This window comes from Plecotus auritus, assembly GCF_963455305.1.
Source record: "Plecotus auritus genome assembly, chromosome: 5".
In the NCBI taxonomy this organism is placed as follows: Eukaryota; Metazoa; Chordata; class Mammalia; order Chiroptera; family Vespertilionidae; genus Plecotus; species Plecotus auritus.
Window position 1 is genome coordinate 47,465,265 of NC_137776.1, and position 27,950 is coordinate 47,493,214.

General features: G+C 42.0%; 1 protein-coding gene across 1 annotated transcript in view; it reads right to left on the reverse strand.

Annotated features, from left to right (window-relative positions):
* Positions 1-14,176: 14,176 nt before the first annotated feature.
* The window catches only part of MAP3K20 (mitogen-activated protein kinase kinase kinase 20), a 145,913-nt gene continuing 132,139 nt past the window's right edge, over positions 14,177-27,950 (reverse strand). Inside the window, exons 17-20 of the mRNA XM_080668455.1 lie at positions 26,849-26,965; positions 24,454-24,528; positions 21,855-22,005; positions 14,177-16,194 (exon numbers count right to left, since the gene is read on the reverse strand). Of these exons, the coding sequence (XP_080524581.1) occupies positions 15,494-16,194; positions 21,855-22,005; positions 24,454-24,528; positions 26,849-26,965 (1,044 nt within the window). The 3' untranslated portion in view covers positions 14,177-15,493. The remainder of the gene's footprint in view (positions 16,195-21,854; positions 22,006-24,453; positions 24,529-26,848; positions 26,966-27,950) is intronic.

Genomic DNA, 27,950 nt, shown 5'->3' on the forward strand with positions numbered 1-27,950 from the left:
CTGGAGTGTTACACTCATCCCTAATACTCACAACTCTCCTGTGAAGTCAGGATCCTTGTACCCATGTTGTAGGTGGGGGATGTGTGTCTAACGATACCCTCAGTGAGGGATTGACATTTACTAGTAGGGCTGTCTCAGTCCCAAAGATGAAATTGTCGGTTCACATCTGACAAGAGCGCAGAGAGCCTTTTCGGTGGCAGTGGTATCTCTCTGTGCTAAGGTTTGTTGGTTACCCCTCGAAATGCCTGGCTGGAATTAGGGGTGCAGACAGCAAACTGGGCACAGCGTGAATAACTGGCCCTAGTGAGATACAAAATGAATTCACTGGGCTGAAGAGATAGAAAGCTCTCTCTAGTGGGTTTATCTGAAGATTTTAGATTATAATATTTATATAAGTACATTTTAAGCTAACTAAAAAAAGATACAAATAACTCACCTTCGTTTTTGAAGTATAAAAACAAAAAAAGCAGAACTAGGAGAAAATACAAAGCACCTGCTATCCCACCACCCAGAGATAAACAAAGATAACATTTTACTGCATATCTTTCCAGACTTTATTTTCAACACACACACACACACACACACACACACACACACACACACACACACAAAGTGGTTTTTTTAAATTTGACTTTTTCATGTAATAATATCAGAATATTAGATTGGAATCTTGGGGATCCAGTCAAAATGGCCAGAATTTTATTCAATTTACCAAGCCACTATTGACACAGGAATTTTTGGGGGTGAAAAAGACAGATTTTAGGAAATTTTGAAAATTAAGGGGACCATGAGGAAGCACAGGGCTACAGAGCAACAGAAGGTATATTTCCATAGAATAGGGAAGCTGAAAAGCTGCAACAGGTACATTTCCATAGAATGAGGGAGCTGGGAACAGCAAAAGGTCTATATTTACAAAATAAAGAGAAGGAAGCCCTTCATCCAGAAGGAGAGGAAGAAAGCCCAAAAGGGAATGGGAAAACAATAGGAAGGAGGGGGAGAACCTCACATGGGGTGAGGTTCAACCTTTGAGCCCAGGAGTTACTGTAGTAACCAGTCTAGGGGAGTGGTGACCAATCAGAGGGGATATAGAGGCACCAGGATCTGCAGCCTTTATAAACTGTAGGGGAAAAGGATTCAGTGGGACCCTTTCACCCTCCCTATGTGGGAGTCCATTCTGTGGGACTCTTTCCCTCTCCCCATGTGAGAGTCTGTACTTGTTCTTCAATAAATCTCCACCTTTGCTATACCACTTTCTGTCCATGGATTCCTTCTTCGATTCCAGCGGACAAAGAATCAGGGTTCCAGTCCAAAAATTCCGTTTCACTATAGTATTTAGTGTTTAGGAAAATACAAACTTATACAACCAAGTCTCTTAACAATAAGGTATATTTTTGGGGCGGGGGGGGCAGCTGATTAGATGATGAAATTTTAAGAAATTTAAAAATCAATCCACTACTAACACCGTATCCTTAAAGCAATATAAAAACAAAACTAAACAAAAAAGGGCTGAGGAGAATGATTTGCATTAAAAGGATGAACAGAAAGACCCAAACAGGTGTGTACTAGTAAGTGCTTACCTGGTTAAAAGCAGAGGAGAGCGTTACCATCTCTGTGTCAGGCCTGGCCATGTGAGTTTGATCTAATAACATACTAATAGCAACAATGAGAAAAGTTACAATGTACTGATCGCATGGCAGGAGCCAGGTCTAAACTGAGTAGTTTACATACATCTCACTTTTATTTTTTGGAATAATTGCAGATGAACAGGAGAAAAATAAAACAATTTTAATTACATCGTACCCCACAAAAAAATGAGACCCAAAAGGTGGGCAGAGGACTGAGAATTATATACCATTCTGAGCTAAGGACCAGGAGAGGAGCTGAGACTTCACAGCGGGAAGCAATTCAGAGGCAGGTGAGAAGAGGAATGCTTAGTAAACCAAGGTTGCAGGTAAGCTCCTCAGGTGAAACAATTACCTGGGAACTGCTCGCTTCCGGGTTTAGGCCCTCTTTCTAATGTAAATTTCTTTTCTAAATGTAGATTTCCCTTACAAAAGAGTGATTTTTATTCTGTTTCCAGAGCTTCTGCATCTACAGTTTCTTAAAAATAATTAGCTCAATATAATCCTTGTACCGTAGAGGCGTATTTTTTTTTTTTGGGGGGGGGCACCTTCAGCTACCCTTCAGTTCGGAGACAGAAAATTATCCCCAAAATGACCTTTAAAAAATTAAACATCTTTATTTTGTTTGGTTTTAGTTCTCAGTTCTGTTTACTTTGGTAAATGAGCCAGAACTTTCAGTGGTGAGTCCAACAAGCGGGTGTGCTAAGGGGGGCACTCCTCACCCTCTTACCCAGCTCGCCTTTGGCACATTTACAGATTGAACCCCAGAGGGTTGCAGTGATGAGATTTCTTTTCCTTGCCTTGCCTGTTAGTAGTAATGTTTTAATGTTTGGTTTTCAAATGCTGGAATCAGCAAACTCAGGAATGAGGATTTGAACAGGACAGTGTGTTAATGACCATTGCTTTGTATGTATGTTTTTGTGTTCTTAATTATTTGTTTTAAACTAGAATCAATGTTGTTACTTTTTTCAATCTTTTAAAAATATATATATATTTTTATTGATTTCAGAGAGGAAGGGAGAGGTAGAGAGAGAGATAGAAACATCAATGATGAGAGAGAATCATCGATTGGTTGCCTCCTGCACGCCCCCTACTGGGGATTGAGCCTGCAACCCAGGCATGTGCCCTTGACTGGAATCAACCAGGGACCTTTCAGTCCGCAGGCCAACGCTCTATCCACTGAGCCAAACCAGCTAGGGCTCTTTTTTCAGTCTTGATATAATATCTGTGCTAGGGAGCTGCGAATAAATATATCTTTTAGATATGCCTAGACATTTCTTTAGTAAAATAACAAAATTTGAGATACCTATCCCATTTAGTAGAAGCGATTGGCAACAGGAATTTCTTCTGAGAAATTTCTTAAGATATGCATAAAATTAAAGAGGGACGTTTTTCCATTATTATACATGTATGCTTTCCTCCTATTGATCTGTCTTTGTCAGTTTAATTTTCAGTCCCAGCCAGGGAAACTAAGAGGGTCAAGGAAAACTTTTCCACCCACTACAATGGTGTTTTTCTCTGCTGCTATGATTGGAATCTGTCTTGCAATGACAGTATTGTGCATGGGGCCACAATGATCCGAATTAAGGGCTAAATTTAAGTTCTTCTGCATTCCAACTTGGACAGCACTCTAGATGTTTCTAATACCTCCAGGGACATCTTTTCACCTCTGCAAAATAGAGATAAGGGCGTTCTTACAGTGACAAGGGGTTCATGGGCCTGGGTATGGGCCGGGGCATTTGTGGCTGGTTGTTAAGCACTGCATAAAGGAAGAGCATTGTTACCTTTGACACTTTTCCTGTCTGTGTTTGAGAAACTGGTCTACATAAAAATGATCCATTGAGAGAAGAGGAAGGGTGTTTTCTTTCAAGGAACTTGGCTAAGGAAAGTAGCTCACAGCAGAGCACTCAAAAACACAAAGGTTTCCACTAGCATGTAAACGGTCTTTTATTGAGAACCAAATCACAGCCCATGAACTCTCTCTCTTTAAGGACAACAAAAAGCTCTCAAGATAATGACTGGACAAGCATCATTAATTCCTCATCCCAGCAAATAGATGTGATAGCCTGGTTCAGGTTGAAAGTGACACCCTTCAGTACCACTCAGGAGCCATTCATCTGGAAAAGCTGCCTCGCTAAAGAAACTTCTTCAACAAGACAAAGACCTGGGAAACAACAAACTGGACAACTCAAGATTTGAGGAATTGAATTCAACATTAAATAAGATATTGTCGATAAAGCACTGGTCACATAGTAAGCTGTAGTTAAATTGTTGTTACATTTATTTCTGCTACTAAGACTAGGAGAGAGATGCTGGCCAGTGTTTATCAGTGGTTAGACTCTTTGCAGGGGTGGGCAAACTTTTTGACTTGAGGGCCACAATGGGTTCTTAAACTGGACCGGAGGGCCGGAACAAAAGCATGGATGGAGTGTTTGTGTGAACTAATATAAATTCAAAGTAAAGGAGCGGAGGGAAGAGCAAGAGAACCCTCCGCTCTTTTGGCTCCGCGGGCCGGATAGAACAGCCGAACGGGCCGTAGTTTGCCCACGGCTGGGTTACAGCATTGGCCCCAGCACCCAAGGGTCTCATGTTCGATTTCTGGTCAAATACCTGGGTTTTGGGTTGGCTCCCCACCCTCAGTTGGGGCACGGGTGGGAAGCAACCAGTTGATGTGTCTCTCTCACATCAATGTTTCTCTCTCTCTCTCTCTCTCCCTCCCTCCCTCCCTTCCACTCGCTGTGAAGATCAATGAGAAAAATATCCTCAGGATTTAACAAGAAACAACAACGAAAGAATAGGCAGGGAAAAGTTGAAAAACCATGGGTTTTCATTATCCCAACCTTTAAAAAAGAAATGATAATTATGTGACCTGATAAAGGCACTAATTATCATTACAATGGCAATTATAATATACAAATATATCAAACCAACATGTTGGACATCTGAAATTTACAATGTTATATGTCAACTATACTTCAACTAAAAAAAAAAAAAAGGAAAGGAATCAGCAATTCAGATAGGCAAGGACTGACAAGCCTCCCAGTGTGGGGTTTAGGAAAGAAGGCAGGTATGAAAAGCTAGTCTTGGCTCTGTTACCATCTTGCTGTGGTCCTGGGCCCTTGAGTTCAACAACAGTGAACTGAGGATCTAGATTCTGGGAACTGGGAATGAATAAGTCATAGTTCTTCCAAGTAGCTCAGAGGTTGCTTTATATTTCAGGGTCTCTTGTCTACCATCTGAAAATGACCTAAATCAGCATTCCTCAAACTTGAGTGATGTCTGGCATCTTTTTAAAGGAAAAGAATTGTTAAGTTCTGCCAGCATTATTAACTTATTTTGTTTATAATGTTACTTTAAAATAAGTAACACCACCTAAAAAAGCATAAACCCCTTACCTTATAGTTGTCATTCAATGATATAACTGAAGCAAATTTATAAATTAAATATTAAAAAAACAAAAACATTAATTAGATACAAAGAATGATGTTTTCTGAAGTAAAATTTCTGTTTCCATCATGAATATAGTGCCTCCCCTGACTCAATTCTGTCATCATTTTTCTCTGTTCAGACTACTGGGAAACCAAACACTGTATAAAGAGAGTCCTGGCATAAATGCAGTTTATGTTGTTGGGGAGGAAAAAAAATTTTCCTCTCTCCTTTTAAGTTCTTCCAGCTGGTCTAAGAATTAAATTGATTCAAGACACATTAACAGGAGAAAATAAAATTTTACTAAGCCCAAGGAAATAGTTCCATAACTGTTTTCTCCTGTTAATCTGAATTTAGAAAGAGAGAAAAAGGATTCACCAGTTTTGTTTCCACCAGGCCTACAGACAGAGATCCAGGATGCTGACATGGTCAGAGGTCCCAGGATCTCAGCTACAGCCGTCTTGCGGAGAAGTGGGTGTCTGGCCATTAAAGTTGATTCTGCTAAGAACACCTACTGTTGAGGAGGAAAAATTTCTCCTCTACCCTTCTAGGTTCTTCTAGCTGGTCTAAGAAATAAACTGATATGAGACAGATTAACAGCAGAAAAAAGATAAATTTAATTTCAGACATACGGGGGCTCCATAAGAATATGGGGGCCCACAAGCAGTCAGACAATTTGGACTTATATGCTATTCTGAACTAAGGAGAAGGGGTTTGAGTGTGGGACTTCAAAGGGGAGGAAGACAATTCACAAGAAGGTGGAAAAACAGGTGTTTGGTAAACAAATGTTTCGGGGCCATGCAGAGACAATGGGACACTGAGAAGACTTGGGCCTGCAAGCCCTGCTGAGCTCTCCCATCACAACTAGCCCATATGTTTGTAGTCACCTCTGGTGATAGCTTTTCTTCCTGGAACAGGCCCTCTGTCTATAATCTTTTAGGCAGTTAAGGGGGGCCAGCAAACATCAGACATTGGCGACATGGGAAGCAGCAGCCATGTGGGCATAGCTGAGTTACATTAATGGTAGAGCTTGCGGGCAAGTACCTAGCAACCTTCCCCAGGCCTTTAGACCCTCCTTGAGTTCTGAGCAGCCCTCCAGCAACAGTCTTTGTGAGGTTCTATCCTGAGACAGGGACACTCCTTGAATTACCTTGGGCAAATAGCCATCCTCTCTATGCCCCAGTTTCCTTAACTGGAAAATGGAGGTAATAACAGAATCTACCTATCCGGTTGATTTTGGAGAATAAGTGAGGGAAGGGCTTAAAACTGGGCTTGGCATATAGTGATCACTGAATTTATGTTAACTCTAACCATAATTATTTCTTCCATGATATATTTTATGTTACAACTGTGGACGAAAGGGGCCACATGCTAACCTGACAAGCTCAGGGGAGGCCTGCATGGTAGTCTTGCAAACTCAGAGACCTAAAGTACCACAAAGGATGAGCTGAAAATTAAATATTTAACTACAAACAAGTTATAGTGGGTAGTCATGTCCTAGGCCAGTATTTTCCCTGACAAAGATCAACTTAGATCTTTACTGAGCCCATTTGTCTTTTTGCCTCTAAGATAATGTGTCTTCGAAATGTACCAGTAACTTGTAACTTCCCTTCCCCCCACCCCACCCACCACTCAGGGCACAACAAATGGCACCAGGACATTCCCTCATTGTTATTGTCATCAACTGTTAATTATGTTAAACTATCCTCTATCCATCTATGTAAAAGGACCATATGTCCATCATTTCACTTTTTATCCTATCCCAGAGGTTTCCCCTCTTTGCTTTATCCCACCTCCTTAATTTATCACTAATGGATTTCATGTAACCCACCTATGTTCCTTTCCTTTGATTGCAATGTATAAATACAGATGTAACCTGCCATTCTCCAGAGCATTATCTCAATTCATTGAGGTTCTGCTTCCCGGCATATGTGGACAGTTTGGCTCAAATAAACTCATAAAAATGCTTTACAGGTGTCTATGGTTTTTTTACATGAACACAATCAATTTAACTGTGTTTGAACTAGCTACAATGGGACTCTGCTTCTTATAGTGAAACTTCCGTAAAACAAGTAGGTGTTGTAATTTTCCTTTTGCATCTTCTTGGCACTTCATCTGTGCTGGTAAGAAGTATGGGCTTTTGGAGAAGTGGTCATATAGAATTGGATCTCTCATTTTTAGTGAATTCATTTTGACCTCTGATAAATTAAGACAATGATTTGCTATAATGGTTCAAATTTAAGGAAAGATCATTATTGAGTGTGTTATATTAAATACAGGGACTAATGAGATTTTGTCATTTTTTAGACAAAGAGAAAGAATAATTGGGTAAGCTAAAGTTCTGAAATTCTGAGAAATTCAGAGCCACAGGTCCCCCAGGCAAGAATATAATGCATACAGTTAAAGGAAAGGAATGGAGTGGGATGGTATGCAGAAGGATCCAAAGAACTGGCTAAAGAGTAGGGAATAAATTATTTCTGTCCCATAAAACAAATGATTTTTCTTTTTCTACCTCTTTCTTTCCAAGTGTCTAATTTGGTCTATAGGAAAATAATTCCTCCTACCTCTGAGACTTGCTTCTGAATTAACAATGGAAATCAGAGGGAATGCAAGGCCCATGCCTAGCACAGGGAAGGAGCTCAGCAAATGTTTGCTTGCCTGAATTGAACAATAAAATGGACTTTTCAGACAACTTTGTTAGAAATACTTATTCCATAAAACAAATGGTCTCTTGAAAGCACCACGGAACCCAGAGGAAACCAACAAGGCCTGGTGAAAGAAAGAGGAAATGTAATTGCCTTAATGTTTTGTTTCTGGAAGCATTTAGTCACACCTACCAACCCACCACGACTTTCCCAGTCTCCATGGAGACGCAAGAAGGCTCAACTATACCAACATAAAGTAAGTGTTAACTCAGAGCTGCCAGACCTCATGAACACCAATTTCTCACGTGACTACACATTTCACAAAGCTTTGGGCTTCCAGGAGAACAGTGTAAGAAGAGCTGGCTGGCCTTGAGCTCTGCCTTTGCCCGTAACCCACTGGGTGACCAGACAGGTGCTTCACCCCTATAGATTTTTTTTTTTTCCAGCTGTAAAATGAAGACATTAATCTTCTGGAGATGGTCCATAAGATGCCTTCTGGCCCGAACACTAAATTAAAGTATGCTCAAGTTCAAAATTTAGATTGTGGGAAATGTAAAACAAGCAGAAAATGCAAAGTTCAGGAAAGAAGATGGCAAATTACAATGGGGGGGAGGGCGGTGGGTACAGGGATTTTTAACAGTGTCTGCAGTAGATGACCCTCCAGTGATTCTTGCCTCCTGGTATTCATAGCTTGGTGTGATCCCCTCCCATATTGAATAGGGCTGACTTGCGTAGACAGTGGGATTGACAGAAGTGACTGAGTGTGACTTCTGAGGCTAGGTCATAAAAGACATGGTGGCTTTCACCTTATCCTCTTAGATCAATCTGGGGGCATCGGGCCACCATGTCCTGGGGACACTTGAGCATGTAGAAAGGTCCACATGAGACGGGATTAAAGACTCCTGCCAACAACCATGGAGAGAACTGTCTTGGAAGCAGACCCTCCGGCGCCAGTTAAGCCTTGAGATGAATGCAGCTTCAGTGAACACCTGGACTGACTTCATCAGAAACCCAAGCCAGGATCAGTCACCTAACCAACCCCGAATTCCTGAGCCACAGACACTGTGCGAGATAACAAATGTTTATGCTTTTTTTTAAGCCACCGAGTTTTCTTACATAGAATGTCTATTAAAAAAACAACAACACATTTTTACAACATCCATTGGTTGTTTCATCTTCACTCAATTTATTCACTCATCAGAAAATTTATTGAAAACTTATTCGTGCCAGACACTGTGCCAGGTGGTTGAAATTCAGGGAAAAAAATAAATTTCCTATCTTCAAGAAGCTCAAAATCTGGGAAGCTGGGGGTGGGGAGAGTGGTGCCAAACCATAAATGCTTGTAACAGATGCCACTTTAAAATCCCTGCTTTCATATCGCATCTTCTCTTCCTGCTGGTGTTTTGAGTATATAAACTTTGGCTGTGGCTTCAGTGGTTGAAGAGAATGCCACATGATTGTTTTTGGTTTTAATAAGAGTGATCAATACCATCAGCTCCCCTTTAAATGCTAATGAATGCTTTAACACAGCAGATGCAAACATACAGTACACTGCAGATTAAAATTAGGCACAAAATTAAATTGCTTACACATAGCAAAGGAGGCAGTTTGGACATCTTGATAATCAGTCACAGCCAGCTGACAAATCTTGAATTGTCCCTGAACCAACACTACGTCTCCCGCAGTCTCAACCAGAACAGGCATCATCTGGTGTCAGGAGTGTGTGTGCCTGGTGTTCCGGGTACAAAAAGGGGAAACAGCCAGGTCAGGCTTTCAGGGAAGCTGTAGAAGCAGCCACAGCAGGACTGTAGAACCCACTAGGATTAGGAACAATTGATATCCGAAGGGCATCAGAAGTTGTTGCCCTAACATATGCCTCTTTGTCACAAGGATTATTTTAGGCTGATTATTTTTAAGAAACTGAAGACACAGAAGCTCTGGAAGCAAGTAAAGTTACCTGTTTGTAAAAGGTACAAGGGAAACCTTCATTTGTAAGGAAAGGGAAGGATGACCAAATCTCTAGAAACTCGCATCAGTGGACAAGGCAATGACTTTAATCAGCATAGCAACCTTACTCTGTTTACTGTGCTTTTCCTGATCACCCCCATACCTGGCTGCCTACCCCTACTCACCAACATCTGCTTTTGTCTTTAGATTGAGATGGTATTTAAGGTGATGGCTTGACAGCCATTTTGGGGAGTTACTCCTTTTTCCTGGGTATCTCCCTTGTATACAGGAGTTAGATATGTTATCACATTTCTGTTTGTTTTTCTCCTTTTAATCTATCTTTTATTATGGGGGTGGAGAGGGTTTCAGCCAAGATCCTAGAAGTATAGAGGGAAAACTATTTTTCCTCCCCCACATACTTATTAAAACATCAACAACAACAAAAACAGAACTTTGGGCCCTTGAAGCGAAAAGTGATATAATGAAATTCTATAAATATCTAAAAAGACAGTGTCGCTGTGTGAATTTCTTGAGCATACATAGTGTTTCTATTGTCTTTTATTCCTGCGACAAGTGTTTATTGAAAGCCTGCTTTGATAGTACTACACTAGGTAGAGTTCAAAATGGAAATGAGTTCACTATGATGTAAGCGGCTGCTTCTTGGGAAAAACAGACAGACCTTTCTGTTGGGGGCCTTTGGTGTACCCAGAATCTGCTCTCAGCAATAAGTCCAAAAACATAATCTCTGATTCAGAGGTGTACTTCATGGCCAGCTCCCATTGGCAAAACTCACAAAAAGACTGATGTATAAAATAAAAGTGGCAATTATTTGAACACTAGAAATACAACTCTAAAGTTGATCAGAGATGGTTGTTAAGGTCACTTAAGGAGCATGAGATTAGAACAAGAATTTAGATGATTTGATGGTTTGTTAGCCTGGTTAATGAGCTAATCAATCAATGCATTCACTCAACAAATACATTGAGTACCAAATATGTGTTTGAGACACACTGGTGATCAAGATAGGCATAGTCCCTGCCTTCATGGAGCTGACAGTCAAGTGAGGAATACAGACAAGCAAATTTTGTGACAATGATAACAAAGGGGGAGACATATGATTGAAACAGAAGGTTCTATTTGAACACATCAGGAAGGGCCTGCCCCAAGCTGGGTGGGGAACAGGGAAGGTTTCCTGGAGGTCATGATACCTTAGCAGAGAGCTGAAGGATGACTTAGCCAGACAATGTGGGGGAAGCTTGATGGAGGGAGTAAAAGTTTTGGCGACAAGAGAAGGCATGGTAGCGAATTTAGTGGGGCTGTAGTGTGGTGTTTGATTGCTATGAGGAGAGGCAAATGGAGATGCAGAAAAGGTAACAGGAGCTGGATGATATGACCATCTCCACAATAGGTTTACCTCTCTGCGACTGGGTAGATTCTCAAGTCAGTTTGGAAGGAGCTCTACTGGACAAGACTGTCCTGTGCATGGGCCTCCATGACTATGCCCTCCAGGAAGACCTGGTATGGATAGTGCAGCTAACCTTCTCCTTTGTGGATAACCTTATCTGGGCTTCCAAGGCTGACACTCCTGGCTGTCCCCAAACCCACCTGCAGCCCTGCCACTGCCTCTAAAAGACTCAGGCTCTCTTTGGATTGCTTCATAGCTCCCATCTGATTTACAAATATGTTTTTCAGGCCTGAGGTATTGCAGTGTTGTGGCCATTCCATCAATTAATTCTTGGGACTTAGTCTTATTTTCCTATTGTCAATTTTGTGGGCATCACTGCACTGTTCTCACAACTTGAGGAGGAGGGGAATGGCAAGGGTTAAGTAGTGGTGCAAGGGAGTGTGTGACAAAAGGTTCCCAAGAGGAGGACAGAATGGAGACAGTGGCTGGAACTATGTGGGGAGGCCTTCGGGGAAGCAGATGTCACCTGCACCCTGAGAGCTGAGTGAGATTCATCTGGGATTATAGGGAAGGAAATTCCTTGGGACAGCTGAGTCAATGGAACATCGGTTCTGAAGAGTCCATCCTGATTTTAGTTTTGAATGAACTATGAGGTCATAAGTTGCTTTCATTTTTTAACTCTCTTGCTTTGGCCATGTAGTATTTGGCCAGCTGGTTACTCAAAGGGAAAGGGCAATTGAGTAAGAAGTCACTGGTACCTGCAACACTAACGCCTTGACAATTTTGACCATGAACTTGGCACTTATTCTACCTCTGCAATCTCATAAACCAGTTCCAGTAATAGAAGATAGAACTGGGTCCAGGTCTTATGCTCTGACTTCCTGGAGGCATCTTGGCTTAATTGTAGCTTCTCAAATCCAATGATGGCAAGAGATTTTTTATAAGCCTCCTGAATACAGTGTCTACAATTCAAAATTTCAATGAACAAGTTGGCACAACCTAAATCATGGCATCTTATAACTGAGTAGTTTCTGAGAGCCAGTGTCTCAGATGCATGCCATAGATGTAATAACTTGAGGTGAAATGGTAAGTTACAAAGAAGGCACTTAGAAGACATACAATATTTGGTATTTCTGAACAGAAACAGTTGCAGTTAAGTCAGAATGCCCTGAGCTGTGGCCAAAATGTTCTGACCCTGTCATTATTTTAAACTACCAGATGTTCTGATCTTGCTGTTTTGACCTATATCCATGGGAAAAATTTTGACTCTATATCTATGGGAAAATTTTTTCTAAGCAGAACTATGTAACTATTTTTGTCAAGAAAGAATTTCATGGAGTGACTGCCATTATGTCAATTTAATTTCCCGATTCTCTACCCAAGATAATAGTTGCTCATTAAATTTTTTATTGTACTAATTTATTGTACTGTGAGGTCAGTTCTTTTCAATTTAAATTTTACAATGAAGATTTTTATATGTCAAATTTTCTTTTGTTCATACCAATTATCACTTGTGCCACTAAGAGGTTTTGTGTGTGCCCATTGTTTTTTAATCTGATTATTCCCAGGTCAGATTTTCCTGTTCTAAATTTTGCTATGCATAGTTTTAAACATTGCAGCTTAATTTTATTACTTTTATGAACTAAATTCATGAAGTGGTTGAAAACAATTGTCAGTTTATATTTATATCTGAAGTAATCCTTGATAAATAACCCTTGATAAAATGTTTTCCTTTACATATTTAGAATTATGTAATTATTCGGGTTAGTTCTTGTTTATTATTTATTAAGTTTTGGGGGGGTGGGGAGAAAGAGAGAGAGAGAGAAACGTCCATGTCAGAGACACAACAACTGGAGCTGGGATTGAACCTGCAAAGCAGGTATGTGCTCTTGACTAGGCCAACACCCTAACCATTGAGCATATGGGCCAGGGCAGAACATCCAAATCTTATTATTTTTACAACCAATAAGCAGACTCTAGATGTTCTTATTTTGGTTTTGACTGAGAGCATTGATGCTGACAAGTATTTTCCCACGAGATATTACAAAGTGGCCAGTTGTATGGACTGTTGGAATAATCTCCTTGTGACCAGCTGCTACACTAAATAAGGCTGAGGTCACTAAGTTATTTTACTACCAGCTTGGACTCTCTATGGCCCAAGAAAGCAAGAAGGGAAAAACAGCAATCATTTACAGTGCCTTTTAAACTAGTTTTAAATAATTCCCCAGAATTCACATTTTTGTTTAGTAGTTAAAACCATATTTTGTGTTCCTTTCAGAGTGACTCAGTTAAGATCCTGTGTTCAGCTACTTACCAAAAATTCTAGTCAAAGAAAATATTTTGTTGCATTTGAATGTAGCATACCATTAAGATAGCATACTTTGTATTAGTCTACTTTTCTTGAAATTTAAACATGAACAGCCCTGGCGGGTTTGGCTCAGTGGATAGAGCGTCTGCCTGCGGACTCAAGGGTCCCAGGTTCGATTCAGGTCAAAGGCATGCACTGTGGTTGGGGGCACATCCCCAGTAGGGGGTGTGCAGGAGGCAGATGATTGATGTTTCTCTCTCATCAATGTTTCTAGCTCTCTCTTCCTCTCTGTAAAAAAATCAATAAAATATACTTAAAAAAAATTTAAACATGAACAAGGGGAAACGTAACTAAAAACTGTGGTTGATATAAGCTTAGTGAGAAAGGATCCAAATGGAGCTTAAAACCTTAGATAAGATATCCAAGATGGAAAAGAGTGCCTCGCTATTTGATTTCACCATTTCCCATTGCTTTTGCTTGTAAATGCAGATGGCAAACAATATGACTTATAAAATCAAGTTGTTGAAGCAACGTTTAGATCACAGCTTCCCTCGTAAATAAAGGTCATTTCCTACAACCTTGACTTTAATGCTACCCAAATACAGTTTTCCCCACCAGGCCCGAGCACTGAATTAGAGCAGGGCAGCCACTCTGGGAATAATGTATGCATGCACTTGATGACTGATTTCTATTAAAAGAGGACTGAACCCCACGAAATTACCAGGGTGTCATCAGGATTTCTACAGGGCATGGCGAATCCTGTGCATGGCAAGGGACACTTGATATTTAGGGTGAGTGAATGTTGAACAGAATCTCAGAATATATGGAGTGACATTAATTTATTTGACACATAGTAAGTTTGTTGCGCACCCCAACCCCCCAGCCCCAGCCTTTTTGGTTTGTAAAATTTCACAAGTTGGATCCACAATTCTCATCCTAAATGGCAGGCAGTTTTTTCACACTTGCACCCGTTACCTCTTTGCCCCCAGCTGCTTAGCACTTTCTTGCTGCAAATATAGTATTTACTGTGTTGCTGGAACAAGGATGTTGGTAATTTTAAGTTTCTTTGGCTCTTAGCCTGCGACATTATTATCCTGCTCTGTGTCAGTTTCCTTACAGATTTTAGATTTCTCACATGCCAACTTTCCCTCTTTGCTCCTCCTTTGATAAAATGTTGAAAAAATATTCAAAAGCCTCCAGTTGCTTAGGAAAATAACCACAAATCTCCTAGATCTTTGGTTTCTGATGAGTCTTAATGAATGAGATATGCATCATAATCAACATTAAGTTCAATAACATTTTTATTGCCTAAAAATGACAACCTAAATCAGTTCAGCCCTGACCATAATAAAAACCCAAATATCTCACTAAAATAAATACTAACCAGTAGTGTTGAGACTGGGATGAGGCAAGTGAGGCACTTGCCTTGGGCACAAAATTTAAGGGGCCATTAAACAACAACAAAAACCCCTCAAAACCGAACAGCTCAATAATCAAGATAAATTATATTTTTTAAAAAAGAAAATTAATGCCAAAAAATCATGTTGAACAAAATATCAAAATTTTAAATAAAGACAAGATCAGTAACAGCACCTTGTCAAGCCATATTGGAGCCTTAGACAAAAAAGAAAAATCATTAATATTGATTCTGTCTTTATCTAGGATTTTGATTTTTTTTAATCGCATATTTTTTGCATTAATTTTCATTTATTTAAGTATTGCATTAACATCTTATTTCTCTTGATTGTTGAGCTTTGGGGTGCTCCCTTAAATTTTGCACCCAAGACGAGTGCCCCACTTAACCTCATGCCAGTCCAGGTCCTTGCTAGCCAGACCAGCAAAGGTTAGGGTAATACGATGGCATATCCCTTCCTCTGAAAATGTTAATTCTGGGGGGGAAAATAAGTACATTGTGATTAAGTCTAGTTACTATCATTGGTCTACCAACATCCATAGTTTAGGGTCTGGTTTGGCAGTAGTTTCAATGAGAACGTTTTTCCCAAATCCAAAAAATGGAAAAGTTGTCTTCTTGTCAGTTCTATTTGAAGGCATCATATTATGAAAACCCGTTTTTTTTTGTGTGTGTGTGTGTTTTTTTTTAAAGCTTGCTTAGAAAAGAAAACTCATCTAGTTCAATTCATCAAAAGGTTCTCCTCCCGCGGTAGCTTCCTCGGGCTCGTTCTCTGTTAGTCTTGGCAGGAGACGGCCTGTGGGGCTTCTTCCGATATTCCACCCTCGTCCACCCTCCGTCGCTGACTTTGTTCTCCTCTTCGCCGGCTCCCGAGTCCGTCTCGGGGTTCAAAGGCATCCCTGGGATGGTCCGGCGTTGATGGCGGTCATTCGGGCTTCGCTTGAAGGCAGGCGACTGAAGCGCATTGAGCGCTGACGGATGGACTTGGTAGAACTTCCCCGAGTACCTCTCTCTTGAAGGAGTGGAGTGCGAGCTCTTCCCACTGTACCTTCCCCTGGGGGAGGAGCTGAGCGACACGCTTCCGCGGTCGTATTTGTTCCGACTTCTGCCTGAGGACTGGGCCCGCTCCGAAGAGCTGTCGGTGGTGAGACTGGCAAAGCCGCTGTCCCTGGAGTTGAGGTGCAGAGAAGAGAAGTTCCTGGTGATTCCGTACTGGGTGGGGGAGGAGCTCCTGGACTGGTTTATGGGTGTAATCTGTTGATACTTAATGGGCACCTGGGTCCGCCTCACAGCAGCAGCGTAGGAACCCTGGTCGTTGAAGTAGGGGAAGAAGGGTGACCCCAGGATAGGGTTGCTCTGGGAGCGTTGTAAACCAGTGTTGGAGGCAATCTGCCGCATGCGCAGAGTGTCTAACCACTGGCAATCAGCATCTGCAGAAGAAACGGAAGTGAGCATCTCTTAAGCCACAGCAAAGCTGCACTGCCTAATTCATCAGCCTGTCTCTGGATAATGCCAGCTTGGGATGCTCTAAGCTTTACCATTCATAGAAATTCTAGGCTGGGTATAAGGACATTTCCTTTATTATTATAAACTAGAGGCTCGGTGCATGAATTTGGCCTGGTCTGCAGGATTGGGCCAAAACTAGCTCTCTGACATCCCCAGAGGGTCCCGGATTGTGAGAGGGTGCAGGCCAGGCCGAGGGACCCCACCGGTGCACGATCAGGGCTGGGGAGGGACGTGAGAGGTTGGCCAGCTGGGGAGGGACCACAGGAGGACTCCAGGGCATGTCTGGCCCTTCTCGCTCAGTCCCGATCCACCGGACCCCAGCAGAAAGCTAACCTACCAGTTGCAGTATCTGCCCCCTGGTGGTCAGTGCATGTCATAGTGACTGGTCAACCAGGTGACTGTCTGCTCCCTAGTGGTCAGTGCAGTCATAGCAAGCATTGAGTGGCCTTAGCACATCATTAGCATATTATGCTTTGATTGGTTGAACGGCTGACCGGCCAACTGGTCACTTAGCATATTAGGCTTTTATTATATAGGATATGTTTTAAAAAAAAATAAAGGCCTTTACACTATATATTTACACTTATATGCTATATGCTTGTCATTGTTCCATATGCTTCATTTATATTATTTCATTTAATCATCTCGCTATTCTTTTCAGGTAAATAAATACTAATAATCTTATTCCATAAAGGAGGAGCAAGTTTGGGAAATAAGTAACTGGTCCAAGACCACTCAGGTAATAATTCTGGGCCCTTCTGCATCTAAATCCCATCTTCTTCCCACTTAGCCATGTTCTCACTTCTGAAAACACTGTGTGAGTGTGTTTGGATGGCAGGGACACATTTAGAAAACAAAAAGCTTTTTCTCAGTGAGCACTTTTAAATCCTCAAGAACTCTGCAGGTAAAAGAAATTGGATTCCAACAGGAGACAGCTAGAGATTGTTTGGAAGAAAGCCAGTTCATATCTCCAGAGGAGAGATTCCTGAGGTTCAGGAATAAAAATATATATATATATATATATATATATATATATATATATATATATATATATATATATTTTGCATGGAAATGAAGCAAACAGGAAAAGGTTAAGGCAGTGGTCGGCAAACCACGGCTTGCAAGCCACATGCGGCTCGCGAGCCACGGTTTGCCGCTCTGTTGACTAATGAGTTTGCCGACCACTGGGTTAAGGTAAAAGAAAATGGCCAATTAACAAAAACCATTTTGTAGGCTATATTTTAGTAAATAAGCAAGTTTCTCACACCTGGGATCTCTCCTGTCTTCTCCAGGGCCCCGCACTACGTTGCCCACATTCTTGAGTTCCCTGGTGGTCCTCCCTGAGCTCCTGATGGAGCTTCTGACGAGAACAGAGAATGCTCACTTCTCTCTGCCAGCAAGTAGCCTCCCTTTGAAGAGTCCCAGGTTCGATTCTGGCCAAGGGCACATGCCCAGGCTGTGGGCGCGATCCCCAGTAGGGAGCATGCAGGAGACAGCCGATCAATGATTCTCTCTCATCACTGATGTTTCTATCTCTCTATCCCTCTTCCTTCCTATCTGAAATCAATAAAAATATTTTTAAAAAAGAAAAGAAAAGAGAAAACTACAGCAGACGTGGAGAGAGAAGACCCCTACAGATTTCAAGAGTGGGTGTTGTATGGATCAAAGGTGTTGCATGCATCAAGTGGGATCATGACTATGACAGTCCTACAGAAGTAAAATGTGCCTTAAAATATTAATTGTTTGGGAGGGGAAAATTGTTATAGTAGGAAGTCCTTAAAGGCTTGATAGTATTTGCATGCAACATAAGATTGTTGAATTAGCAAACGAAAGAACTTAGAGCTCCTTCTGTAGAGAAGCTAGTGAGGATCAACATCTACAATATGGGGTTAGTCATGTGTAGAGACAGCATGCCCTAAGAGATGTTTGAAGATGCATTTCTGGCTGAGAAGGCCAGTAAAAACTCAAGCCCAGTCACGACGGTCAGAATATCTTCTTGTAATCAATTGTGAAAGAAAATAACCTAATCAACTGTGTTGACAGAGGAAGGCAGGTCCAGCATGCTATCAAAGTATTTGTTGGAGAGTTTGGCTTACTGTACAGGATTCTGGGCCTTCCGGCTGATGCATATGTAAAAATATCTGGGCTGGTTGACAAGCCAGTCCTTATAGTAGAAGACATGTAGCCAGGCCCTTATAACTCTGTCACACTAGCCATCAGGGTCCTTTGTCTCCATGCCAACAAAAAACCTTCTGATATGGCTTTTCAGGTAGATTCTCTTACTAGGGAAAAATGCACTGATCAGAAAACATGTATTTCTGGTTTGTTTGCAGCTATATTTCTCACAATAAAAACTGAATTACTCGGGGTTTGCATCCATCCCCCATGTGTTTTTTTAGCTTGTCACAGTCCTGCAGAACGTAACTCTGGGTTGTATTTGAGTTTCTGGACCCACAAAGGTGACGGTCAGAACCTCTTCCCTGAATGATGACTAATTTACCATCAAGTCAGCTGGCCTTCCTCGATGTTATTTCTAAATTGTTTCTTTATATCATCTGCTAGAGGCCCAATGCATGGAGATTCATGCAAGAATGGGCCTTCCTTCCCCTGGCTGCCGGCACTGCCTTTGCTTCAGCCGGAGATGCCTTTGTGCTCTGGCCCGGAGCCGCCTTTCCGCCTTCCCACGCTGCCCAGTGGCCCGGAGTGGCTGGGGTAGTGTGGAACGTCTGCATTGTCGCCATGCAATGACGCAAGCATCCTGCCCCGTCTCCAGCCGCTCAATGTCTGCGTATGCAAAGTAACCCGCCATCTTTGTTGGGTTAATTTGCATACTCACTCCTGATTGGCTGGTGGGTGTCATGGAGGTATGGTCAATTTGCATCTTACTCTTTTATTAGTGTAGATAATTACCATCACCACTATCCATTATATGCATATCATGATTTCTCTTTCTCTGTCCTCTCCTACCTTTATTTTCCCACTCCCTCCTTTCCTTTCTCACTTCCTCCCTCCAGCTCTCCCTCCCTCCTTCCTCATATCATTCCTATGCTTTGATGTATTGAAGCATAGTAATCCCTCCTTTGGAAAACTGTTGTTTGAAACTGCTGTTTGAACTACTCTGTTATTCTTAGACAGTCTCTTATTCTGTAGGTCAACTCTGTTATTTTTAGATAGTCTCTTATTCTGTAAAATATAACTTGGTTTTTTGCTTGAATAGAAAAGATAAACTTAATTGTCTGACCTTGCAAGCTAGCAATCTAACTGATATTGATGCCAGGTGCCTGTATAGATATGATACTCAAGGTTACAGGTGTTTGTTAGATATGATATGTACTCAGGGTTACAAGTTGTCTGTAAAAGTAACTTACACAAGGACCCAAAAAGATATAAAAAGAGAATGCTTCCTCATTTGAGTGTTCAGAATTTGACAGAGGTAATCTGCTCTGAACCTGTGCACAATAAACAACTCCTAATTAATTGGCTCGTTAAGGCGTCTGGTATCTAGCTCACTGATTTTCGATACAACAGTATGTATGGTATTCAGGACTCAGGAAGTTGCGCAGTAGCTTCATAAGAATGTTTGTTGAACATAGAAGATTCATATCTTTATCTACAGTTTTGAAAACTAAATATATATGTGTATAAATAGATATACTTATTTTATTTAGCAATATAACATAATCATTAATTTTCATGTTTTATCATAGTTATCCAAATATTGAAATTTATTATGATACTAGAGGCCTGGTGCACGAAATTCGTGCATGGGGGTGTGTGTACCTCAGCCCAGCCTGCACCCTCTCGAATCTGGGACCCCTCAAGGGATGTCTGACTGCCCATTTAATGGGCAGTCAGACATCCCTCTCACAATCCAGGACTGCTGGCTCCCAACTGCTCGCCTGCCTGCCTTCCTGATTTTCCCTAACCGCTTCTGTCTGCCAGCCTGATCACCCCCTAACCACTCCCCTGCCAGCCTGATTGATGCCTAACTGCTCCCCTGCCAGCCTGTTTTCCCCTAACTGCCCTCCCCTGCAGGCCTGGTCACCCCTAACTGCCCTCTCCTGCAGGCCTTGTCCCCCCCAACTGCTCTCCCCTGCAGGCCTGGGTCCCCCCCAACTGCCTTCCCCTGCAGGCCTGGTCACCCCTAACTGCCCTCCCTTGCAGGCCTGGTCCCCCCCCCAACTGCTCTCCCCTGCAGGCCTGGGTCCCTCCCAACTGCCTTTCCCTGCAGGCCTGGTTGCCCCCAACTTCCCTCCTCTGCCGGCTTGGTCACCCCTAACTGCCCTCCCCTGCAGGCTTGATCGCTCCCAACTGCCCTCCCTTGCAGGCCTGGTCCCTCCCAACTGCCCTCCCCTGCTGGCCTGATTACCCACAACTGCCCTCCCTTGCAGGCCTGGTCCCTCCCAACTGCCCTCCCCTGCTGGCCATCTTGTGGTAGCCATCTTGTGTCCACATGGGGGCAGGATCTTTGACCACATGGGGGCAGCCATCTTGTGTGTTGGAGTGATGGTCAATCTGCATATTACTCTTTTATTAGATAGTATAGAGGCCTGGTGCATGGGTGGGGGCCAGCTGGTTTGCCCTGAAGGGTGTCCCGGATCAGGGTGGGGGTTCCCTTGGGGCATAGGGCAGCCTGGGCGAGGGGCCTGTGGTGGTTTGCAGGCCGGCCACGCCCCCTGGTGACCCAAGTGGAGGCCCTGGTATCTGGGGTTTATTTATCTTCTACAATTGAAACTTTGTAGCCTGGAGTGGAGCCAAGCCTTCTGCTTGCTCTGTGGCAGCAGCCATTTCTCTTGGGATTTATGTATCTTCTATAATTGAAACTTTGTAGCCTTAAGCGGAGGCCTGGGCCGGCCAGGGTGTGTGGAAAGCTTGGCTTCCTCCATCGCCGGGGGCAACCCTAGCCTCCTGCTCTTTCCAGCTCCGTGGCTGCCGCCATTTCTGTTTGGGTTTATGTATCTTCTATCATTGAAACTTTGTAGCCTTGAGTGGAGGCCTAGGCCGGCAAAGGCATGCGGAAAGCTTTGCTTCCTCCATTGCCGGGGAAACCCAAGCCTCCCTCCTGCTCTCTGTGGCCATAGCCATCTTGGTTGGGTTTATTTGCATATTCGCTCCTGATTGGCTGGTGGGCGTGGCTTGTGGGTGTAGCAGAGTGATGGTTAATTTGCATATTACTCTTTTATTAGATAGGATGCTCATATCTATAAGTCCATAAATGCTATTCAAAACAAATATTCAAAAAATAGAAGAAGAGCCCTTGCTGGTTTGGCTCAGTGGATAGAGTGTTGGCCTGCAGACTAAAGGGTCCCAGGTTTGATTCCAGTCAAGGGCACATGCCTGAGTTGTGGGCTCAGTCCCCAGTGGAGGTTGTGCAGGAGGCAGCCAATCAATGATTCTCTCTCATCATTGATGTTTCTATCTTTCTCTCTCTCTCTCCCTTCCTCTCTGAAATTAATATTTTAAAAAATAGAAGAAGGAAGTATTGTATTAGAAAGCTATATCTATTCACAGAGTGCACTTGTCCCTGGCAGGAGAATTTGGGACCTAAGGGTTTGGAGTCCAGTCTAGTGCACGCCTAACTTACTTGAGTTAGACCTGCTTCCAGGGTTGCCCTCTGAGGTGGGGAATAGTGTCTGAATGGCAAGTTCGACGGCTTTCACTTCATCCTGAGGTTTCGTTCTATTCCACTGAATCGAATGAACATGTTTAGTGCTTCTGGGAGTTCTAACATCACTCTGTAAAAAATAAAAATAAAAAAAATAGTGAAACCCACAACCAAATAAATATACACGTTAATAAAATAGGAAGGAAAGAAAATCAGGTTATCATATCACTTCAATTTAACTTCTTAGAACACTATAATAAATGCATTAGGTGAAATATTTATAGTTTGCCTAAATATGGTAATTTGATTAAAAGACACATTTTAACCACTTTATTCCAGATGATAGCACTTTATTCCTTAGTGGAGTATAGTCATTAAAAATGTGGCTGTCTTCTCTCAGAATTTATTATGTTTGGCCAATCTCAACTTACTTCTTTTTAAATAAGAAATGAAAAAACAATTTCTTCTGTTTATAGTACTTGAAAGCTGACATTTTGCTGAATACATAAAAATCTGACCACCATTTTGCCTGACTGCCTCTGATCAGCAGGGTAACTGGGTGAGTGTGGGTTGTTTCGTGGGACTAATTACCCCACGGAAGGTGCAGGGCAGCAGATACAAAAGGGAGAGAGGATAGAGTCAATACCAAGAATTTGGAAAAGAAGAGGACACCGGATCAAGACACAGCACTTTCTTGTTCCAAAACTCCCTACTCACCAGGTGTCACGAAGCAGGATTCAAGAGCCTCTCAGGGTTCAATAAGGTTACAAAAACATGTTTAAAGAGCCCTGAAGTGACAGTTACAGATGCCAGTGGCTTACCAGCATGGAGTCTGAGAAGAAGGAGAAGGAGGAAGAGGAAGGGGATACAGAAGGAGAAGGGAAGAATTCGGTGTAGTGTGTCTCCTTACTGACTAAGGAAGGCAGAGAGGAAGTCTAGCTAGTATCACTGCTTAGTTAGTAAAAAGAGGGTTTTCCTCGGTGGTGGGGTGGGGACTGGTCAACAGGCTCCAGAATAGTCTAGATTCCAAGTTCCTCAAGACCTCTGTTTTTAGGTTTTGTGTCCTGCAAGCAACACTTTGACAATTAATGCTATTTCTCAGGTGCCTCATCCCTGGGACGCTGTGCACCCTGGCTGGTAAGGATACATAGCTGCTGTAATACTATTGGCTCCAGGGAACTGGCCAGGGTTTGGATTCTAATGTTGAAAAGCCAGACCCAGATGGCTCAGAAGATGAGTCCACTTGGAGGCTAACTTCATACATCTTACTGCTGGGAAGGGAACAGAAGGGACAGCTGAGAAGAGTGGAAATTGTGTTTACAGTCAGAGGACCTGGTGGGACTCCACCCACAATGACACTGACAACTCCAAACCTGGGGCTACCTTTCATCTCTCCGAGCCTATATTCCCTAGCTGCCAAGTGAAGACAATGCTACCTGTCTTTCGGTATTTACACAAGATCGATGAGCTAAAATGTGTCAACTCCTCTTACAGTGCGTAGGTCATAGTAAATCCTTACTGAATGTTCCTTGAATGAATGAATGAAATGCACATCATATTGATGGTAGATGCATACCAATATCTCCATGTGTGCCAAGACTCGGGGCTATAACTGGCCCCCTCGGCCCCAGTCTTCCAGGGTTTCTCTACTTTGTACGTCCCATCAGCCATGAAGTCTTGCTAATTTTCAAAACATAATTATATTATTTTAAGCACTTGGCTTCCCCACCATGCTGAGAGTAAATCCAACTCCTCACTTTGGCCATGAGACTGCATGCTCCAGCCCCGCCCACCTCTCTAGCTTTGTCATTGCCCTCTGTGCCTCAGGAACTTGCACTTGCCTCTCCTCTGCTGTTTCTTGCTTCTTCTTCCTCCTCAGAGGAGCGGCCTTCCCTGGTCACGCTATCTCATGCCTGAGTCTCACTATTTTCTGGTTAGCACTTATCACTCCCTGACATCACTTATTTATTTGTTACCTATTTATTCTCTATCTCCGCCCTCCCCCACTGGAATGTAAGACTCAACAGACTACAGATTTAGTCTATCCTAATCACAGAACAATATTTGTCAGTAGGCATTTGCTAAATATATGAATTTTAACTTTAATAGTATATTTTTAGTGTAAGTTTTTATAATTTTCTGTATATAAAATCTATGGAATATGCTTTTGATAATAGACCCCCCTCACCTCCGGAAGGTAGTTGAAGTTGAGTCTATCCTTGTGTAGAATCACTGATCTACTCTTACCCCTAAACTCTAAGCACTCTGTTTTATTCACTGGCATCCCCAATACATAACACATTATGTGGCTTGTAGGAGGTGCTCAGACATTTACTGATGAATGAATGAATTACTACTTCAGTCTCTATCTAGGTAAGTGTATCCTATTCTCTTTCCTTCCCAACACTTTAGTTAGAGTAATTATATTGATCTTCCCATGTTCACGTTGGTTCAATAGTTTCTCGTCTAATAAATTTTAAGCACTCTGAGGGAGCAAATAAATTCCTATTGAGAAAGCCACCAGCCCCTCCACCCCTCCACCCCTGCCCCTGCTCCCCCACCCCCATCCCAAGCTTACCTCATATGTGACAGTACATTCTACAGTCTGATTTTCTGTTATTCCTACAATCCACTTCTCCATTACAAATGGGGGCTGAAAAACAAAAGTTAGGCCAGTGTAGGGCAATGGTACAGCCTGTTCTGCTACAGCATGTTCCTTTGAGGCCAGCTGCACCAGACACAATTGGCAAATGGGGGCATAATGTCAGGTTAGCATGGAAGTCGCACTGGTTCACATATGATTACTCATAGCATGCTAGTGTATGGGGTTTGGGTTTTTATAAGACATATTTTCATATATTTACAAACTACCAGTTCTGGTCTCCCACAATCTTCTCTTTTCTGATATATCACTCAATCCTATCATTACGTCATTCATTCATGCTAATATTTTGAAGCATCAGCAGAAAACTTTCTCACAATGAAGAGAAATCCTTAATAATATAAGACTGAGAAGCACCTTCCTCCAGCAGTGGCTGGTTCAGTGGCTTCAACAACCACTCTGCTCTCCCCTATATCAGGCTATTGGCAAAGATGTGCATGCAAATCAAACTGTGGAGACATTTCCCACTATATTAAAACAAAGGATCAACGAAGAAGTGTACACCTTGGATCCTATTTTAATTTTGATGAAAAGGTCATTATTAGAAATGAATCTCTCTCTTCTCCTCCCCTCAACCCCCCTTCATCCCAGGTGTCTGTGAACTGGGTACAAAGCAAATGCAGCTGAGATTTAACTGGGCTAATGGGTTTTTTGTTTGTTCTTCTTCTTCTTGTTTTGATTAGAATTGTTATTGCTTCTGATGGTGTTAAAAATTCTACATATTTTGAGTGGTCTGCCGCAATTCTATTTTCCCTAAAAGCCCTATTAATGTTGGCATGTGATTTTTGCAGATGATGTGGTTCGTCAGGAATGCATATATGGCATTATAGCAGAAACACTTGTATTTGATTTAACACCTCCACCCTGGTCTTTCTGCCCTAAACACCTTCCTTCCCTTAGCAAGCAATGGCTTGGATCCTAAGTGACACTGAAGCAATGAACAATTGCTGCAACCAGAGATGACACAGGTAGGGAGGAAAGAAGTACCTTTCCAGTCTTCAAGATGTCACAGCAATATGTCCCAACAAAATAAAGAAAAGGTGCAACCAGATCGTAACCTTTACAGGTAAATAACACCATTGAAACAACTCCATTACTCAGGGAAATCCAACAATGAATATCAAATCAATCTACTGGATGAACTTGGGAGTTTAGCAATTTTAAATTAAAAGGATTTGGGAGTTTAGCAATGTGATGTCTGGGAAGGGAACACATTTGCAAGTCTAATGATGTGGCTTTGAAGACTCTTTTCATTTCCCATGTGGATGAACCCTGGTTCTTTTTTGCTACCAACCCCATTTCCTCCACTAACACCAAATACACACTTACTGGCAAGAGTGTACAAGAATTAATGGCACATGTGAAGTTCAGGGTGACAGTCCTATTGGTACCATGGCTGTTGTTGACCTTCTACAATTTAAGCCTCATATATATATATATATATATATTTGTAGTGTGATTGGGACAGAGTTAAACATTTTTTCCCCAACTTCTTTATTTACTGAGTCTTTTAAAAACCTTTATTGTTGAACATATTACAGTTGTCCCTTTTTTCCCCATTGACCCCTTCTAGCATGTCCCCCGCCCCCATCTCCAGGCCTTCACCACCCTACTGTCTGTGTCCATGAGTTATGCATATATGCATACAAGTTCTTTGGTTAATCTCTTCCCACCCACCCTTGTCTTCCCTCTGAGATTTGACAGTCTTTATTTTATTTTATTTTATTTTATTTTATTTTATTTTATTTTATTTTTTAGGAGAAGCTAAGCATTTCTTTAAGTCTTTCTTAAGTATTAAAATGGGCAGGCTTCTACCACTGACCCTAAAGCAGGAACATGCGCTCTGGCCTCTCCAGGGATTCATAGGTGTGAACTTCAAGAAGCTGTGAAGACTTCCACACGTGCCTCATGACTAACCTCATCACTGCCCTTCAAGAAGCAGCACAACCAAGAACACCTTCCTCCGTACAAATTTTCCAAAGTTTAAAATGAGCCAAAATTTGAGGTAAATATTTTCATCTTTAGCGTTTTCTTTCCTTTAGTAAATGATAGAAGGAGCATAAAGAGATGTAGAAAAAAATTAAAATGACACCTTCTGTAATACTTTTTAGCTCACACAGCCTAAGTGGAATTTTAACAAAAAACTATTATGATCTCAATCTGCTAAATAAAACGTGCCTCTCAACAGCCAGCTTGAGGCTCAGCTGATGTGAGCATCAACAGCACAAAAGCACACTGCTGGGGTATTTTAATGCCTTTGTTTGATATCTGTGAATTCATAAAAGCTTTTAAGCCGTAAATAGAACCCTACCTTTGTCATCTTTAAAATCTCTGCATCAGGTAGGTTGGTGTTGAATGTCACATCTTTGATGTAGGTTATTGCAATTTCATCCCCATCTATCTCCATATACATTTTCCACTTACAGTCCTGGAATTAAAGGCAAAATTACAGAATTTGAGAAAGTGAAAAAAAAAATTTTTTAGTCTCAATGTTTTATAACACATGAATTATCCTATATAATAAATCCCTAATATGTAAATCGACCGAACAGTGGAACAACCAGTCGCTATGATGCGCACTGACCACCAGGGGGCAGACGCTCAATGCAGGAGCTGCCCCCTGGTGGTCAGTGTGTTCCCACAGGGGGAAAACCGCTCAGCTAGAAGCCAGGCTCACGGCTGGCAAGTGCAGTGGCAGTGGGGTCCCCTGAGGGGTCCTGGACTGGGAGAGGGTGCAGGCCGGGCTGAGGGACCCTCCCTCCCCCAGTGCATGAATGTCGTGCACCAGGCCTCTAGTTTTAAATAAAGTATTATTGGAGTGTTTCTTTTCCCCCCTCATTTCAATAAAAGGACATGAAATTAGATCTCTCTCTACATAGTTAAATAACCCCCAGTGAGGGCAATCTTGAGACATAATTTATTCATGTAAGTGTTCTATTATAGGGGTTGCAAACTCCAAATCCTAAAGGGGCCAAGCAGATAATAAAAATGAGTAAAGCCGCCAAAACCGGTTTGGCTCAGTGGATAGAGCATCAGCCTGCGGACTGAAAGGTCCCGGGTTCGATTCCGGTCAAGGGCATGTAACTTGGTTGCGGGCACATCCCCAGTAGGAGGTGTGCAAGAGGCAGCTGATCGATGTTTCTCTCTCATCGATGTTTCTGACTATCTATCCTTCTTCCTTCCTCTCTGTAAAAAAATCAATAAAATATATTTAAAAAAAAAAATGAGTAAAGCCAGGCAGTTTCATTATGGAGCCTTAAATTATAATCTTTCAAAATCGACCCATTTAATTTACATATGAAACATTGTAGGAATATTTTTTTTCATTGACACAGAGATGTAGTCTTTCCATTTTTTTTTTTTTTTTTAATATAAGGCCCTCTTAATCTAACTTTCACTTTTCCAGTATTGAT